This window comes from Emydura macquarii, unplaced genomic scaffold, assembly GCF_026122565.2.
Source record: "Emydura macquarii macquarii isolate MOO-44397 ecotype Brisbane River unplaced genomic scaffold, CSIRO-AGI_Emac_v2 contig_480, whole genome shotgun sequence".
Classification (NCBI taxonomy): domain Eukaryota; kingdom Metazoa; phylum Chordata; order Testudines; family Chelidae; genus Emydura; species Emydura macquarii.
In genome coordinates this window covers 12,988,211-13,006,639 of record NW_027130617.1, presented here as the reverse complement: position 1 = coordinate 13,006,639, position 18,429 = coordinate 12,988,211, and the positions used below count along the sequence as shown (strand labels likewise).

At 39.1% G+C, this 18,429-nt stretch overlaps 1 protein-coding gene across 1 annotated transcript in view; it reads right to left on the bottom strand.

Annotated features, from left to right (window-relative positions):
* Positions 1 to 18,429, bottom strand: part of COL24A1 (collagen type XXIV alpha 1 chain) — a 200,445-nt gene that overhangs the window by 155,303 nt on the left and 26,713 nt on the right. Inside the window, exons 4-6 of the mRNA XM_067538541.1 lie at positions 15,875 to 15,928; positions 10,891 to 10,944; positions 1,568 to 1,621 (exon numbers count right to left, since the gene is read on the bottom strand). Of these exons, the coding sequence (XP_067394642.1) occupies positions 1,568 to 1,621; positions 10,891 to 10,944; positions 15,875 to 15,928 (162 nt within the window). The remainder of the gene's footprint in view (positions 1 to 1,567; positions 1,622 to 10,890; positions 10,945 to 15,874; positions 15,929 to 18,429) is intronic.

The following is an 18,429-nucleotide window of genomic DNA, read 5'->3' as shown; positions in this document are numbered from 1 at the left end:
AATAAAAACATGTTTTTCTAACAGTCAGCCCTTCAGATTCAAACTAGAAACAAGTCAAGTTGAAGTCTTTCTGGCTTGGGCCCCAAAGTCAAAGATTCTTTGGGCCAAACTCTGCTCTTAGCCACACCTGTACAAGCCCATTGCAAATCAGATAACAATTATGTTTATGATGTGTGAGCTGGAATAGAATTCTGAATGTTCTCCAAAGTTGTGTTGGGTCAACAGGGTTAGAAAGAAGGGGGGAAAGCTTATTTTTATCACTAAATCAGCAGATAAGATCCTGAATAAGCCCAGGAAGCAGATCTGCTGACTCAGAAGGTGTCATTTTTACAGTCTCTTTTCAAAGCAGAGCTCTGCTTTGGATCTGATTCTTCTGTCACTTACACTTGTCGTACACAAGAGTAGCTATTGATTTAAATAGAACCACTTCTGATTTACACCAGTGTAAGTGACATCAGAATCAGGCTCTTTATTTTGAAGTACAGAAAGTTTTGGCATTTTTTTGGAGAGAAGACAGTGAAATTGGTGAATGTTGAGCAGGACAAATATGTTTGTTTGCAAATTCATCCAAATACTATAAAGCGACAGCATCAACTTGAAGTCTTGTCAATATAAGTTAAAGATCATTTAGCAAGTTAAAGATCATTCCAGGGACTATACTTACTCCTGTTTGTATGTTTAGAATAACATATTCCTTTTTCAAAGCTTTTTCCTCTCCTGTTATTGTGTGAAAGACCCAGTTAAACAAAAGGGGAAATCTGCTAACTAAACCCTTGATTCTCTAATACTACAAAGATTTACACATGTGCTCAGCTTTAAATACATGAATAATCCCACTGAATTCAATAAACCTGACTCATGTGCTTTAAATTAAGCATGTGCTTGTGTGTCTATGGAATCAAGGCCTAATGGACTATACATGGGAGACAGGGAAACGGATACACAGATGCCAAATTTTGAAAAACAGGGAAAGGTTTATTTTTAAAGTTTTGGTTATGCTAACATGAAGTGCTCCTTGCATCAAAAGAAGGTAAAATAAATTCAGGTAGAGATGTGATTTTTAAGTTGGAGGTATTCCTTTAACCATCATCATTCTTAGCTTTGTGTACTGATATAAAATGGTATAAGGTTTCAATACTTATATTCTGTTGCTGATGTGAAGTTAACATAAACAACAGTTTTTATCGTCCTAACATACACTGAATTTGATTTAATGATTTCAATAAGGTTTTATTTTTTGAATTTTGTTTCTTAAATCTGAGACCAAATACAGAATTTAAAATTTGACTATAGGTGCATTTATTTATTTATTAAGTGTCATTATTTTAAATTGGTCGTTGGTTCATAGTTGTTGCCAGAGGCTTACTTTATCATACGACACTAAAATCCAGCCACTCATATATACATCAGCCATTCTGAGATACACAATAATGGGAAAGCAGAGATTACAATTTACACAGCACTAGGCTTAAAGGGTAATGAAACCGAACAACACAGAGAACATAAGCAGACTTCAACAAAAAAGGTGGCTAACTATAACATTTCTCTGTAATTAAGAAGCAGTTACCTTTTCTCCACGTTTTGCTTGTCCTGGAGAGAATCCTGGATCTCCTTTAGGGCCCTATTGCAGAGAAATTAAATCAGTGTGGTACATGGATAGATTATTTAATTATATAGCCAGCCACAAATATTTTCACTGTTGTAGAAATTGGTTGTGTGTGTGCAGGATCGAATGCTACACAAAGTTATTTCTTATTCTAAGAATGTTTCCTTATGTCAGTTTTCCTATTAAAATATGCAAGTCACACTACTTGGCATAATACAGTAATCTGAATGTATATGTGGTGATGAGTTTGAATTTCTCTGTATTTCTTCATGATGTACCTGAGGATTATTTGTTAAAAAGGCAGAGTTTAGTTGCAATTGCAGTAAGAGGTACAAACAAATCAATGTGCCTGCATTCTCATTATAACTGAATATTTTACTTGTGTTTTGCTGATTTATGCAAGCCTCATGTATCAAACTATATCAAACATGAACACCAGTATAGTTGTGATGTCATTTCTATTTCTGTTCAGTTGTTTTGTTACTGCCCTTTAATCTAGTGTCCTTGAAAGCTGCTCTTGAGATCTATCAGCTGGTTGCAATTTTTCATTCATTGCGTTTTTTCCCCCAAAACAAAACTTGCCATAAAACCGACTAGAGTTTCCCCAAGATGAAACATATGGAAATAATTTTCCGTTAAGGCTAGTGTTAAGTTGCCCATTTGCTGCTTCAAAAATTCAAGGCTCTGGATTTACATTCCTTACAAACTCTAAAATGTAGATATTTTTAAGAGGAAATTTGATGTTCAGGTGGCAGGCAAAGGACATTTTATTGGGAAAATAAATTGCATAAATATACAGTTGGCATAAATAAATAAATTGCATAAATATCTAGTTATTTATAAATTATTTACAGTTTTTATTTTTTATATTTAACTGTAAAAATGTACAGTTATTTATAAATTGCATAAATATCTAGTTATTTAAATATAAATAAATAAATAAATAAATAAATATACAGTTGGCATACATATACAGTTAGCATAAATTGCATAGTTTCACATATTCTGGCAATAGGAAAATGTTGTCTTGCATAAGGAAAGCATGTGGCTATCTTTCATATGCCATATTTTCATAGCTTGCTGGGTTCCCACATCAAGTTCTGCAGTGTGTTACACTTTACTTTCCCCTCTCTTTCAAGTGTCACTTCTTGTCTTTACTGCCATGAAAGTCTGAGAAGCGTACGTGCTTGTCACAACTTTTTGAAGTCAATTGCTTTTGGTTCATGGGTAATAAAGTAACCTCAGAAGTAGTAAATTGTCTACATTAGTACTTTAAAAGGAGTAAGGAAGCATTCCCATTGACCAGGCTTGCAACAGACAACACACTAAATTAAGCAGTTTTCTAGCCTGAGTTTAAAAAGAGAACATTATTGTCAATAGAGAAAAATCCTTCAGGGTTTCATGTTTTCTCTAAATGTTGTGGGAAATATCAGTCTCTGCCATCTTTTTTTTTACACATCCAGTAGTTCCTAAAAAATAGCACAGAACCGCTGGAGGATGGAGAAAATGAGAGGGAGAAATCCAACAGCCCTGGGTTTATTTTTTACCAGGCAGGTTATGCGTCATTCCTGACTAGAAGTCATAGAATTATACGGTTAGAGGGGACCGCAAGAGTCATCTAATCTAAACCCTGCCAAGATGCAGGATTTGTTGTATCTAAACCATCCAAGACAGATGGCTATCCAGCCTCTTTTTGAAAACCTCCCGTGAAGGAGCTTCCACCACCTCCCTAGGTAGTCTGTTCCACTGCCCTACTGTTCTTACAATTAGGAAGCTTTTCCTGAGATTTAATCTAACTCTGCTATGCTGAAGTTTGAATCCACTGCCTCTTGTCTTGCCCTCTGTGGCAAGAGAGAACAACTTTTCTCCATCTTTTTTATGGCAGCCTTTCAAGTATTTGAAGATCGCTATCATGTCCCCCCTCAGTCTCCTCTTTTCCAAACTAAATATACCCAATTCCTTCAGTTTTTGCTCATGTCTTGCATTCCATCCCTTTGATCATCTTTGTCGCTCACCTCTGGATCATTTCCAGTTTCTCTGTATTCTTTCTATACATTGGTGACCAAAATTGGTGACCAAGTACTCCTGATGAGGCTTAACCAGTGTGGAGCAGAGCAGTGCTATCACCTCCCATGATTTGCCTGATATGCCCCAGTTAATGCAACCTAAAATTGCATTTGATTTTTTTGCAACAGCACTGACTCATGTGGAGGTTGTGATCTACCACAACTCCCAGATCCTTCTCAGCAGTGCTGCTGCCATTTATCCCCCATTCTGTATTTGTGCATTTGGTTTTTCTTCTCTATGTGTAGCACTTTACATTTGTCTTCGTTGAATTTCACTTTGTTGTCTATAGCCCAGTTCTCCAGTCTATCAAGATCCCTCTGAATTTTAGCTCTATCCTCCAAAGTGTTGGCAACCCCTCCCTAGCTTTATGTCATCTATAAATCTGATCAGTATGCTCTCTATTCCTACATCAAGGTCATTAATAAAGATGTTAAATAACACCAGATCCAGAACAGATCCCTGTGGAATCCTCTTAAGAACTCTCTCCAATCAGACATCATTCCATTAATTGTTACGCTTTGTTTGTGGTTGTTTAACCAATTATGTATCCATTTAATGGTAGTTCCGCTGAGCCTGCATTTCTCCATCTTACTTATCAGACTGTCATGGGGGACTGTGTCAAAAGACTTGCTGAAGTCCAGGTAAATTATGTGCACCGCATTCCCCCATCCACCAAACCAGTTATTCTATCAAAGAAGGAAATCAAACTGGTTTGGCATGATTTGTTCTCCGCAAATCCATGCTGGCTGCTAGTGATTACCCCTTCATCCTCCAGGTATTCACAAATTGAATGTTTTATACATTGCTCTAGTAGCTTTCCAGGTAGCAAAATCAGGCTGCCTTGCCAACAGTTCCCCAGATCCGCCTTTTCCCCCCTTTTAAACATGGCACTTCTCCAATCTTCCAGGACCTCTCCTGTCATCCATGAGTTTGCAAATATTATTGCCAGTGGCTCCGAGATTTCTTCAGCTGATTCCTTCAGTACCCTGGAGCGAAAAACATCAGGCCTTGCTGAATTGAATGACATGACCAAGTCATGCCCTCCACATGCAGAAACAGTTTCCACAAGGGGAACAGAGTTCTTCCAGACTGACCTCTCCTTTTCCACAGACTTCATCACTATCACCAAGACAACAACTTATGTTCATTTGCTCTTCAGTCATTTAACTTTGAATATGGCTTTAGTTAATGTTAGATTCTTCCCACCTCAACCTGATTTAGTCAGATGTTGTTTAACTGAAACTCTTTAGCTGAATCATAGAGATGTTCCATGGGCTGAAACGGTTGGGCCCCTACGTATCTGAGCTTATTTTTAATCCTCACATTTTATGAAAATTCCAGTTGTGTCCTATAATATGAATCACTTTCTCATCAACTCCCCCAACCATTTGAAAATCCTCTTTATATAAATGTTTTTGTTGTCCCCAAAACATTTTGGGGAAACACGGCAGCATTGCTGGCAACTCTCATATGTTAACAACTGGACAAAGAGCAATTAAGACACACTAAGACCCAATTTTCCAGAGGTCCTGAATCACTTGAAGCTCTGATTGACTTCTCCTGGCATTGTCGTAGTCATATCAAAACTGTCCAGGCCATACACACAACCCTTGGCCCTGAAACTGCAAACCCATATATAATAATAGACTATATCACATTCAGCTTAGTTCACCCAAGCCAGGAATTTCTCTTCTGTATCTAAGGAAATTATTTTTATAGTAGTCCAGATGAGAGCTGGATTAAAGATGGCACATGCCCTTTATTTATAAATAACTAAAATTAGTATGGACAGCTGTTCAGGCATTCCCAGCAGAGAATTCTGTCTTGAGCCACCAAGTTATAAGAATATATATAAAGCTTACACCCATGCCCATCTGTTAGGGTGGCATTGTACCCATTTACAAATTGGACAAATCCTTGTTTCAGACAAAAGTCCCAGTCAAGATGGGGTTTACATTAACAACCTTAAAAACTGCAAATGACATCTCTTCTTCAAGAAGCCCCTTGCTCTGCAGCATTGGCATGACATGACTCGCTACACTTCTTTGCATCTACTAACACAAAACTGCGCAAAATACCTCTCCATCGGAGGAATCCAGTCAAGCTACAGTTCTGCTACAGGGTCCTGGAAAAATGAACTTATTTCTGATAATTTCAAAAAGTGCCCAGTGTATGTGGTGAGAGAGAGAATCATAATTCTAAATCAATGTGTCTTCCAAATGTTAATATTGCCATGCATTTAGAACTCCATGAAAACAGGTTTTAAGCCTCAGGGTGGGCTCTGACTTACATTGGCCTGTAACAGCCTCAAAAAGCCTGGAACTGTTGTGGCACAGGGATATCCTGACCACACCCATCTCTCCTGCTACTTTGGCAGCAGGGTGGGTATATGGCATAAGAGCCCCTATGTGAGATTCACACCACCAGTGAAGATCCCTCCCTTGCCATGCAACACGCCTCTCTGCATTGTTTAAACTGGGCTTACAGCCAAAGTCCACCCATGGTGAGATAGAGACAGCTGCACCGCACCTGAGGATCTCGTCTGTATTCTCTTTAAAATCTTTTTCAAGTACTGCTTTGTTATGACTGCTTAGAAAATGTTTGAGTTGTGGCTATAAGCATGTCAGCTCTTCCAAACTGAAGATAAGACAGACTCTATACACAGTACTTATCTTCCAAGGGTTATTGCAAAATAGTGCTTTAACTGTAATAACGGTTAACATCTCTCTAATGACAGCAAAGCTTGTGTGGCACATCAGAAAGGCTATATTGTAAACAGGGACTGACGCTTGCCAGTGTCAAACAGAAAATAGATAGTCCTGCGGTAAACACAGTTCTTCTAAAAATAATTCATAAGACAATAGTTTTGCAATTAGCATTGTCCTGGTGGTTCTCAGGAATTCCTCCTGTGAGACAAACTACATACCCCTTCTATTTCATTACTTTCTTACTACTAACCCATAAAAAACAAAGTTGTGAAGCCAAGAAAATTACCAAATAGAAGTTTGCTCCTCTAATTTTTAACTGATGCCAGGTGGGAAGGGGGATCCATCCAGAATGTTTCCTGCCTCTGTGTGGAAGGGGAGTCCATTCTCCCATATATCCCACCGATGTATAGACTTGAGAGGGAAGCAGCCTCTAAAATCTGCAGCCTCCTAACCCTTCCAACCAGCTAAACCTCACAGAGTCCTGCTCCTCCCTTAAACCTATCTGGGCAGGTTTCTCCACAGGACAGAGTGATCTGGACCTACAGCATTAGAAATCATAGTCCTGATTCTGTGCTGCCCTACACTTTGTGTAGTTATTTCCTCTCATGCAAAGTGGGTATAAAATGCTTCAAATCAGATTCCTCCACTCATTTTATGCCCATTTTGCACAGGTTTAAATGACTACACAAGGTGCAATGCAGTAGCAAATCCAGTGATTCACTGCATTTTACCTTTAGATCATCAGTCTAGAATTTATCACAGCTAAATGAATTCATTGTCCATGTAGTATACTTTATGAAAACAAAAAGAACTACATATAATTACTACCTTATGTGATTGCTAAGCCTCTGTATAATCATTGCGTGTAAATATATTCTTGTTGCTTTTCCAGCTATTTCCTTCCTCAGTAAACTGACCCAGCTTCTCCTATTCATTTAAATCCCTACTTCTCTGTAGCCATTAAAGTATAGTAAGGATTGATGTGGTATATCAACAAACAATGGGAGTGGCATGTGGGTGAACAATGTCAATACTCTACACAAAAGAATTGGGCCTAAAGATAGAAGTGACATGACAGATACCAGCTGCATGTTTAAGTTCCTGTCAAAAAATGCAGCAACAGACTGGATCTGGAAATTAAACTGTAGTCTCAGACAATGCTCTTTACTTAGGGTGAAGGATGACTATAGATTTTCTGGCACATAGCCCAGATTATATGCAATGAGACAACTATTTTTAAAAAATCCACTGTTGGACATACCTGCCAACTTTTCAAAACCAAAATGAAAAGGATCCAGGGCATTCAAAAGAAGCTGGGTGCTACTCTCCATTCAAAATTGGGAACATTTGATTTTTTTTAACTACCATTAAATTATCCATACCTTCTTTTTTATAAATATATATATTTCATTCTTTTAAGATCTTTCAGGGTTTTTTCCTCTCTCTTTTCACTACGTTAATTTTCTGATTTTGGCCCCAATTCTGTAATTCGTTGCATGTGGGCTGGGCAGACTGCTTGCCTCCCTGCAGAGACCCATTCCCTCAGCACGGCTGTGCATGGGTGCAGCAGTCTGACTGTGCACAATGAACTGCAGGATTGGGGGATTAGCCTTTCTGCCTTACTTATTTTTACCATCATTGATTTCTCTTTCCCATCAAATCTCTTCTCACAATTATGTCTCCACCCTCCATTTCTATCCCCAAACTCTTCACAGTTGCTTCTTTTGGCATGGAGGACCAACTGCAGTCCTATTCTCTGCCTTTTCAAGTCAATGAAACACTCCCCTTTACTACAACAGGCACAGAGCAGGTGATTGATCATTGTGGGAGATAGAATGAATTTGAATAAGTGTAAGTTGATAACTATTATTTTAAATGATCCTCCTCTTGCTTATATCACTGCCAATCAAGAGACCAGTATCCTGCTTCCCTTTTATAATTCAGACAGATTGAACTAAAATAATTATTTGTAACAAAGTTGCAGCTGGTTCTCAGCTAGTTAAAAAATGTTCCCTTTGATATCTTGCCCAATGCCATTTCCCCAATAAAACACATGCAATTCTTTGTCATTTTAACCAAGAAACAAGAAGTCATCATTATACATGGTTTTCAATTGTGGAGGAGCAACAAGAGACTATAAACCATCTTGTGAAGGTAAAATAAAATATGTACATATTTAATATATTTAGCATTACAGTGCAGCTATAACAGTGCCAAAATCCACATACTCAGCTTTCTTGAAATAATTCTTTTTTATGATAGCTAGGAAAACTGCCAAAAACTCATGTATGCTTTGGTGATTTTAGATCATATGTTAACCCTATACCTCTGCGTCAAGTATCTAAGGTTACATGCTAAGGACCCTCAACTATATACATGTCAGTGGAAGCTGCTGGCACACATACAAGGACAGAACCTGGCCTTCAGTTTAAAGCCACCAGTGACAACCTACAAAGCTATAAATGTATGAACGAATTCCACTCTTGAAACGCATGTGTAACTCTTCAACATAGATAGGAGACAACATGTACCTTGAGGGGAGAATAAAACCCTTTGTGATGTTACTGCCAGAAAATGATTACATTTGGTCTTGTGTGTTCTGAGATTAAACCCAAGTGTGTTTAATCTCAGCTGGTGTAAATCAGCACAGGTCAATTGACTTCAATGGACCTTCTCCAGTTTACACTTGGTGAGGATCTGGCTTACTTCTATTTAATTCAAAATATTAGGATAGGAATTTGCATTAAGACAGCAATTGTACGGTAAAACAGAAGTTGAGTGCAGCATTAGCTGCCTCTGCATAAAATAATGATATTAACAATAATAAATTGTGCCCAACAAGAAAATGTCATTTTCATAGATAAGCCTAGAAAATACACTAATTTTTATGAATCAGTTCAGTTTTAATCATGAATTCAACTACAGAGTGGATTAAAAAACTCTCAGAATTTTGGTATGACTCAGTGAAATATATATTATGAAATAAATCCTATGAGTAGCTGGCTACAGTTATTTCAAGTAACAGCAGTCTACACTTCTCTGTTACACAGCTTGCGTAAATATTGTAAACATGAACTATAGAAATCACGATGTTTAATGGATGTAATAAAATTATGTACTAACAAAAGGGCACACCACAAAGACACTTTGTTTTACAATGTTAAACATCACAAGTTTTATTTGATCTCTTTTCATACCCCAGAGCAGTTTTTAACACCTGTCACTACAGGTCAGATTCCTGCCATAAGGAATCACACTAAAACAAATCATGGCCAGTGCTGTTTTTTGCCTAACATATCTATCAAATTGTTAAAACTAAATATGAGCTGAAGGCATTTTGCAGCTGCCCAAATCTGTCTGATGCTATTTAGGTGGCCTGTGTAACCCAGGTTTGAAAGTTTTAACTGTGCTTCTAGGCTGAATCTTTTTTCTTAAATCTGAAATATCATATCTAGGTTTTTATATCTAGTTTTATATCTAGTTCTTATTCTATCATTTTAATCAACAAACTCTGAAAAGTTAGAGTCGTTAAAAGCCAGATAGCAATCTTGACAGCAAATAGAAATATTTATGGAGAGTGACTTGGTCTTTTTTTTCTTCCTTTTTTTTTAAAACCAAAGCAAAAGGTTACCACAGGGATTAAATGTCCAATCCTGCAAATGCCTCACTTGAATAATTCTGACTCACCCAAGTAATAGGATTGACTTCCATGGAAAATCTTTGGAAAGCCAGGATTAGATTTATAAACTATAAAGTCAGAAGGGACCATTATGATCATCTAGTCTGACCTCCTGCACAACGCAGGCCACAGAACTTCACCCACCCACTCCTGTAATAGACCCCTGACCTATGACTGAGTTATTGAAGTCCTCAAATCATGATTTAAAGACTTCAAGGTACAGAGAACCCACCAGCAAGTGACCCATGCCCCATGCTACAGAGGAAGGCAAAACCCCCCCAGGGCCTATGCCAATCTGCCCTGGGAGAAAATTCCTTCCTGACCCCAGATATGGCAATCAGTTAAACCCTGAGCATGTGGGCAAAACTCACCAGCCAGACACCCAGAAAGAATTCTCTGTAATAATTCAAAACCCACCCCATCTAACATTCCAGCACAGGCCATTACTCACATGAGTAAAAACTTCCAGGTAGTATGACCAGATAGCAAGTGCGAAAAATCAGGACGGGTCTGGGGGGTAATAGGCACCTATATAAGACAATGCCCCAAATATCAGAATTGTCCCTATAAAATCGGGACATATGGTCACCTTAGTTCCATGCCATAATTCCACATACATCATTTTCTCCTGTGAAACTGGCTATTTTTCTTTTGATCTCTGTTTCAGTTTTATTAGTTACATTTCCTTAAAAACTGTTTATAGCTGTGGTCTCCATTTGTAAACCAAATAAAATCACTACTATTATTGGAAGCAAGCTCTAGGACTTCCAAAAAGCTACACATCAGGAAGTTCAAATAATCCTTATGACAGTTTGATTAAATTAACTCACCTTTTGACCAGGCGGCCCTGGCAAACCTGGATTTCCATGTGGCCCTGGAATACCCTATGAAAATGAGAAAGAGTAGGATTATTCTGGACTATATCAAATAATGTTCATTACTTTGTGGAAATATTGTACAGAGAATCATTCTGAAGGCTCACTCTTCCATTTAAAATCACTGGCTAGGATTTTCAAAGGAGCCTAAGGGAATCAGTGCCCATTTCCCACTGAAATTAAATGGGAGTTGAGCACCTAACTCTCATAGACTCCTTTGACAATCTCAATCATTGTCTTTTCACTGGACTCCCAGGTAATTCAGGATAGGTATATTAATGTAAACTCATTGTGACAATGACTTTCCAGCCATAGAACATTATATGACGTTTGGGATTTAAAAGAAATTCTAAGCATCACATTATTGAATTATTCCTATGTACAGTATATAAAGTTCATGCAGTAAGGAATTGGAACAATTCATTCTCCAGATTAATGGCACAGAACGCTGACATTTTGGAGGGTCAAAGTTGACTTTTATATAATCAGCATCCATTGACTTCAATTCGAGTTTCATGCAAAGAATATCAGAAGTACATGGCTGAATTGGTTCATTGATGCTTGGAAAACAACTCATTGCTGACAGTGATTGTCAACAACAGGACCCCCTGCTCTCCCACAACTGGCACTGAAAATGAGTTTGCTGCCAGGGTACCCAGCCAGGCACAAACCATTTTCAGTACTGTTCTATAAAGCATGGGAGAGGAGTGGTGGAACATGGGATCTATACTTCCTGCAATGGGACAAAGCACGTTTCAGTGCCATCCACACTAGAAGTTAAAAGTTTTCAGCGTGGGCTATTTGATGCTGCAAGGCCCTGAGCATCTTTAGCTCTCATTGAAGCCAATTTTTGCAGAATTGGGCACTAGGGGGAATGGTCATCACAATGACTGTCAGCAGCTACTCATCTTTGATGCATGGAAGGACCAGAAGAGTAAAATCCTGTCTCCAACAGTGTCAATGGCAAAACTTCCATTGACTTCAGTGGGAGCCAGGATTTCACCCGAAGAGGTTTTCAAAGGTACCAGAAATAATAAGAATCTGTTTTCATTCTCTCACAACATAAAATGAAATGAACTGTTAAGAAGACACACATTTAACATTTACTTTCCCTCACATTACTCAGCATTTACTAATTATACTGTGTATAACACTGAGAGCCTCACCTGTTTAACGCTTCCTCCAAGTGAATAGCCATGTTGACATAACTAAATGGAAATGCTGATCCCACACACCCATTGAGAGATTACTGTGCACACAGGCAGCTTTTGGGTCTCCCTCAGGGATTTATAAGAAAGAGGAAATCTGCTACTGAAGGTGTCAATTTAATTACAGTGGGGAAAATGGCTCAGAAAGTTATAGACTTTTTTATTTATTTTGCCAAGGTTGAGGAAACAAGAAGGGACAGCCCAGGGGTATTTCTGCTCAATAAAAGTTGCCCCCATATTTTCTCCTCACTGAGGGTTAACATATATCTCAAGTAAAACTTTATTAGACAAAGTCATTCTGGAGATATGGGTGAACAACAAAACAAAAACAGAATTTGTTTTAAATCCTGAAAACTCAGGTTTTTCTGCCCTAACTCAGATTCAGCTTGGCTGATACACTTCACATTTCAATTTTTTTTTAAAGTCTCCTCTGTGCAGAGGTCCCTTCTGAGAAATTTTACAAAGTTAAGGAACTTTTCTAATAAAATTAAAAGGGGTTAAAAATAAAGCTCCTGAAGGAAATATAGAACTCTTAACTAAGGTCTCACTGCTGCACCTGTCAGACCAAGGCAGGATTGAGGCCAGAGGGAGCCAAGCACAGGAATCCTGGGCAAGATCAGGGCCTGAGGAGGAGGATCCTTATACAGCTGAGGTGGGAGGAGAGGGTAATGGGAAGGAGTCACTGACACAACAATCACTGAGTAGCAAGTGAAGCAGCAGTACACAGCTGACTGCTGCCATTGCAAGGACAGAGCTCCTTAGGCCCTGGGTGCTTCTATTCAACAGCTCAAAGGACTTCTCACCATGACTAAAGGTGACTCAAGGGATGGAAGAAAGTACTAGGTGAAGGTGACATGACAGGCTCCCCCAGCTGGTCAGGAGGGGAGTTGAAGGGCTCTCCTTGACTGGGAGGCCAAAGTTTTCAGAGGGTCTAGGCTCAGATAGCCCCCCTGTCATGCCACATTTCTGTATAATGTATATACTATCCATATTATTTTCTAATAAAAACCTCTGTTTTGGGGAGTTCATGTTATATTTTGACCATATAAGCCTCCCTTCGGTCTCAAGCTCAGCACACAAAAGTGAGGCCTGGGACCTACTTTTCAATGTAAAAAAATAACCACCTACGCTTGCTGGTATTTTGATATTTATTGTCACTGTAAGAACTGAAGAGCAGCAATGACTTTTCAAAAATGAAGTTTTGCTGGCCCTTAGCCCATCTCCTGGACAATCTTTGTGGTAACATTTAAATACGCTTTTAAAATTCTACTTAAATCAAAGTTACTAATAAATAAAACTGGCCCTTTTCAATCTAGGCTGTCCCTCTCTAATCTAAGTTCCCTCACTTCCCCTTATGCTTTTTGCAAGTTCAACTCCACATTCAATTCACAAATTTCACATTGTGGAGCTTTGTGCCCCAGAATGCACTGCACCCTTGAGGGGTAAGAAACATGCATCTGAAAGAGATACCTCAAGCAATATAAAGAATCCTGACTCCTATCTTCCCCCTCCCCTCCTCTTTATAATGGAATCAGAGGGAATCAAGCAAGTCTGGTGGGCTTTCTCACTGGCCATATGACAAGATGGTTTTACCTTTTTAACAAGTGGTTTATTGGGGCTCTTTTTTTAAGAAATCAGGAGCCAGGGAAGAGGTTATCCTCAATGAATTGCTCTAGTATAGAATGATTTTTTCCCTCTTTTCTTCCTCTTTTACTCTCTCCAGTAAACCTGCAGATGTTTAATTATTAATTTTTTCTTTCTCCTGAGAACTAGGAATACTTCCTTGCGGGAAAGTGAAGGGAGAAAGAGGGCTGAGGAAGGACAGAGAGTGGCAAGTGGTGATGGTGCATGAATGGTATTTAAATACTCTTCTTTTTCCCTTCTTTCTAAATTACTGCAACATTTTGATGTTCTAATTTTTACCCAAGGCAAGAGGAAATTATCTCTTTTTCTGTATTTGGAGACCAGCTGTATAACTTGCTCATGCAATATGGTTGCAGCTCAGCTAAACTTGGGAGGAGAAGACTAGTGCTTCCTAGTGAAAGGAAAAAAGCCTTAGCTCGTTTCCCCCTTTTTGAGTCGATGAAGAAAGAAATTTCTATACCTGATGGGAAAAGAGCAGTGTCTTTACCTCTTGCCCGCTTGTTCCGGAGAGTGACTAGTTCACTACAGCACTAATTCCTAGTATGCACCAGTAAAGTGGCTAATTTAGGCTCCAGTCCTGCAAACGTGAACTATGCACCAGAGTAGCCCTACTGAAGCCGACAGGACCAGGGCCGTATTATCCATTAGGCACAATAGGCACAGTGCCTAGGGACTACGAAACTTTCAGGGCCTACGAAAAAAAATTGTATATATAATTTTTTTTTTTTATTTTAAAAACTATTTATTAATAGCTTAAAATCAAATTAGTTATTTCAGTCGGGGGGCCTACGAAGGCAAGTGTGCCTAGGGCCTACGAAGGTCTTAAAACGGCCCAGGACAGGACTGTTCACGTGTGAAGTTGCTGCATGGGACTGGGGTCTTAAAAAGGTGTGGCAATAACCTGGAACAGAGTTATGCATAGCTCTGCTGTATAAAAACCTGCAGCAGCAACAGTAGCAGTTGCTGCTTTGTCATATAACCATAAGTAACAGCTCCAGCATACAAAGATAACTTGAAGACCCCAGGAAAGGCTTCAGGAAATGAAGTCAGAGGGGGTCTGGATTTGGGGAAGATACAGTCTGTCTTGTTTTGTTTTTCTGGTGTTAATAAAGGGCATGAATCAAAAAATGTTTATCATCATTTTCTCTAAATCCTTTCCTCATTCACTCTGCTGGTGATATCCCCCTACCCCGCCACCCATTTCAAATGTTGTGAGACAGCGTTAAGAAGCATAAAGCTCCAGAACATACAAGATTCGTTTTCAATGTGCTACCAAATAATGGCATACTCAAATGTTCATTCACAAGCACTAGCACAAGTAAGCCCTGCCTTGCCAAGATACCTCCCCCACATCTGCTGATCCTTCATACCAGCAGCCAAATACTTCTACCCATCCTAGCAACCCTATGTCCCATCTATCACCCTGCCAGACACCACACTCCAGTCCTCAGCCCAGGACTACCCACTCGCCTCCAGCCTGCCAAGACTTCTAGATCATCCAACCCACAAATCCTTAACTACCCTCTCCAGTTGCCCAAACTCCCAGATTTCTTTCAGTGAGAAATTCCTGCTTCTTCCCCAGCCATTTCCAGACATAGAAATCATGCTTTTATTGAGCTGCTGTAAACCAAGAAACATAAAGCAGATTCATAGAGCAATTTTCTTTCCAGCCAGCAGTGGATAATTCCACTTTCATTGTTTTCCAGTCTGTAGCTGTGGAATGCACTATTCTGGGAAGCCCACTCCCCTTCATTCCAAAAAGCAAATGAACCTGACCTTCTCAGCTACAGATAGCAACCCTGATTTAAAGCTGCCAGTAGCAGCATAACAGTTATATTACAAACTCAGTACTAGTTTGTGGACATATTCACACAGAATACTTTCTTTAGGTTTTTATTGTAAAATACACATTATTTAATCTGTCTTGGTTTATTGTGTTTTAGCCCATTGTATGCTGAGATTAAAAAGAACAGCTTCCTAGCTGACTAGTATATGAATACCCTCTAAAATCAAATGATGATATAAAGTTTGGTTTTATTATCAATGTCCAGTGCAAAGCTGTAGAAAAATACAGCCCTTTTACTCACCCTTGGACCTCTCCTCCCTGACAGACCAGGTAAGCCTGGAGGACCTGGGGGACCCTGGAGGGACAAAAAATAAATAGTTAAGGCTAAGAGCAGATCAGTCATTGTGCTACTGGTCATAATCTGACTAGCCCTCCTACAGCCACCCATCTGATGACTATTGATTACAGAAACTTTCTCACTTTGAAAGCAAAGCCCAAGACTGAAAAAAAAAAAAAAAAAAACCAACCCAAAAACCATGTGCTTTTTCCCAATCTGGCTCTCAACTGGAGACTTATGGTTAAAATTATGTTATGCATAAGGCTTCTAATTCTTGTTTAGTGCATAACTTTTAAATAAATTTATTTTTATTACAGGAAGAAGAATCCATTTCAAAGTTTAGAAACAATGAAGTACAGCGTATTTTGAAAAAGAGAAATCAGTTAACTTACTAAAATTAAAAATATGGCATACTAATTCAAAACTTTACGTCCCAACAAATGTATGTATCATTTGAGGCAATTCAGACAGTTAACTAGAAATTAAGTAATAACTCATAGAAAAGAAAGACATGAAGTAAAAGAAACACAACAGACTTGATTGAAGAATTGTTTGACTTTCTAATTATGAACTTCTCATAGGAATAATTGGTAGCACATTTGATTCTTTACATTCATACTTTTTGACCTGATATCACTTTTTTCAAAGAAAAAACTTTTTGATTTTTACCAAGTACTGTTTTATGATCAGATGTAACCTTTGCAAATAGATTTGATCATTAATAATTGTAACAATATTAGGCATAGTACCATGTTTGAGCTAGGTAACAGCTTTGTCCCTAGAAAAGATCCCTTTCCTTTTACTTTGTACTTGTTAACTTTTGAAAGCAAAGACAGTGTTAAATCTGAGTTCAAATTATGGTGAGATCTCTAGGCCAAATTCTGCACTGGCTTATTCTGTACCACATGCCATTCCATTTACTTTAGTGAGGTTGCATGGTAATGGGGTGGAATTCAGGCCTCTGTCTTTAAGAGCAAATCAAATTTCCATCCCAATACAGGTGCAGAGGGCCATGGCTGTAGCAGAATCGATACACTTTCATAGCAGAGGAAAATGAGTGGCAAGATGTTAGGATCTCATGCAGGCAGTCCCTCTATGTGTCACACAGTTTTTCACTGGTGGGGTCATTGTCCCTGCTTCCCAGTATGCAGGGTGAGAAACTGAGACTCAGGGGTGAATCCACAGAGGCTACCACAAACTCTAACGCTGCATTACCAGACACGGAATGGCCTGAGGGAAGGATTCCCTCAACACTCCCTGCACCAAAAGCTTACCTCACCCCAAAATCTCCTGCATGAAACCCAAGTACTTGGCTTGTGCACTGAGTAAAATATTTTAAACAACCCTGACTCTGTTCAAAATTATTTAAAATCAATGGGAGAGATGAAGGAAAAGCAGAAGGATTACTACTGTGGCTGAGATGACAATAAACAACTTGTGCAGAAAATGTAAAGATGTGCATAGCACTATCCACATAACTTCCCATTCATTTTTATAAGCCCTTGGTGCATAATTTTATGATGATTAAAATTCAGAATAAAAATTTTAAATCTTAGGAAAAATGAATATCAGCTCCCTTTGAAATAGAAGGCTAACTTCACTGGCACAGAAGCCAACATTGACCAGGGACATGAGGCAGTGACAGGCCAATTGTCTTTACTGAAGTAGAATGCAGACAGCGGCTTGAGAGAGACCTCAAAAGAATTGTGGGAGTACAAAGGAATAGTAGGACAAGAGGTCAAACTCCCCTAATTCCCTTTGGCACGTACAGTGCTAATTGTACAGATAAGTAGGTTTCCAGCAAATGTAACCCCTGGGAGTGAAGGGAGTAGACCAAGAAGGCCGTTTAAGCAGTGACTGATGCACAGTAGAAGGAAAACTGTGTGCAGATCGGAGTACAATTACAGCATCCCTCCTACACCCTGGCATTGTACAGGTAGAGGTTGGAGTTTGACAGGGTGTCTAACCTTGCCTAAAGCAAATCTAATTCTAATGGTGGTGCTATTGCCTGTGCACTGTTGGGAACCTTTGTAGGTGTGGACATATGGTGCATTACAGGCATGCTAGGGGGACCAAGCCTGACCCACTGGTGAATGTATGTTACAAGTCCCCCTCTGTACCTGATCTGAGGAGCACGAGTCTGTTACAGCGGCTGCTATAGGCCCTGACTCTATAGCTCAAACTACAGAAACTCAGACTTTTAGCTCTTTAAGTCCCCTGTTCAGTCCCTGATGAGTCAGCCAAAATGGCAGCCATCACACAAGCACAGATTAGCATGCCAAATTTCTCTAGCATAGACAGGGTCCTTGTGTGCATTTCACTTCCAAGAATAAAAAAAGAGCAGACAGACACAGAAAGAGAGCTTGACCTGGCATTCTTGCTGAGGGAGAGTTCCAAAAATATAACTAAAAAAAGCCTGTAGTTTCCCCATCTTCTTGCATCTGGAGGAACTGTTTCCTATTCTTTCCTTTTTGAATTATTAAAGTTAGGAGATGCACCATGCACAGAAAGCTATTCTG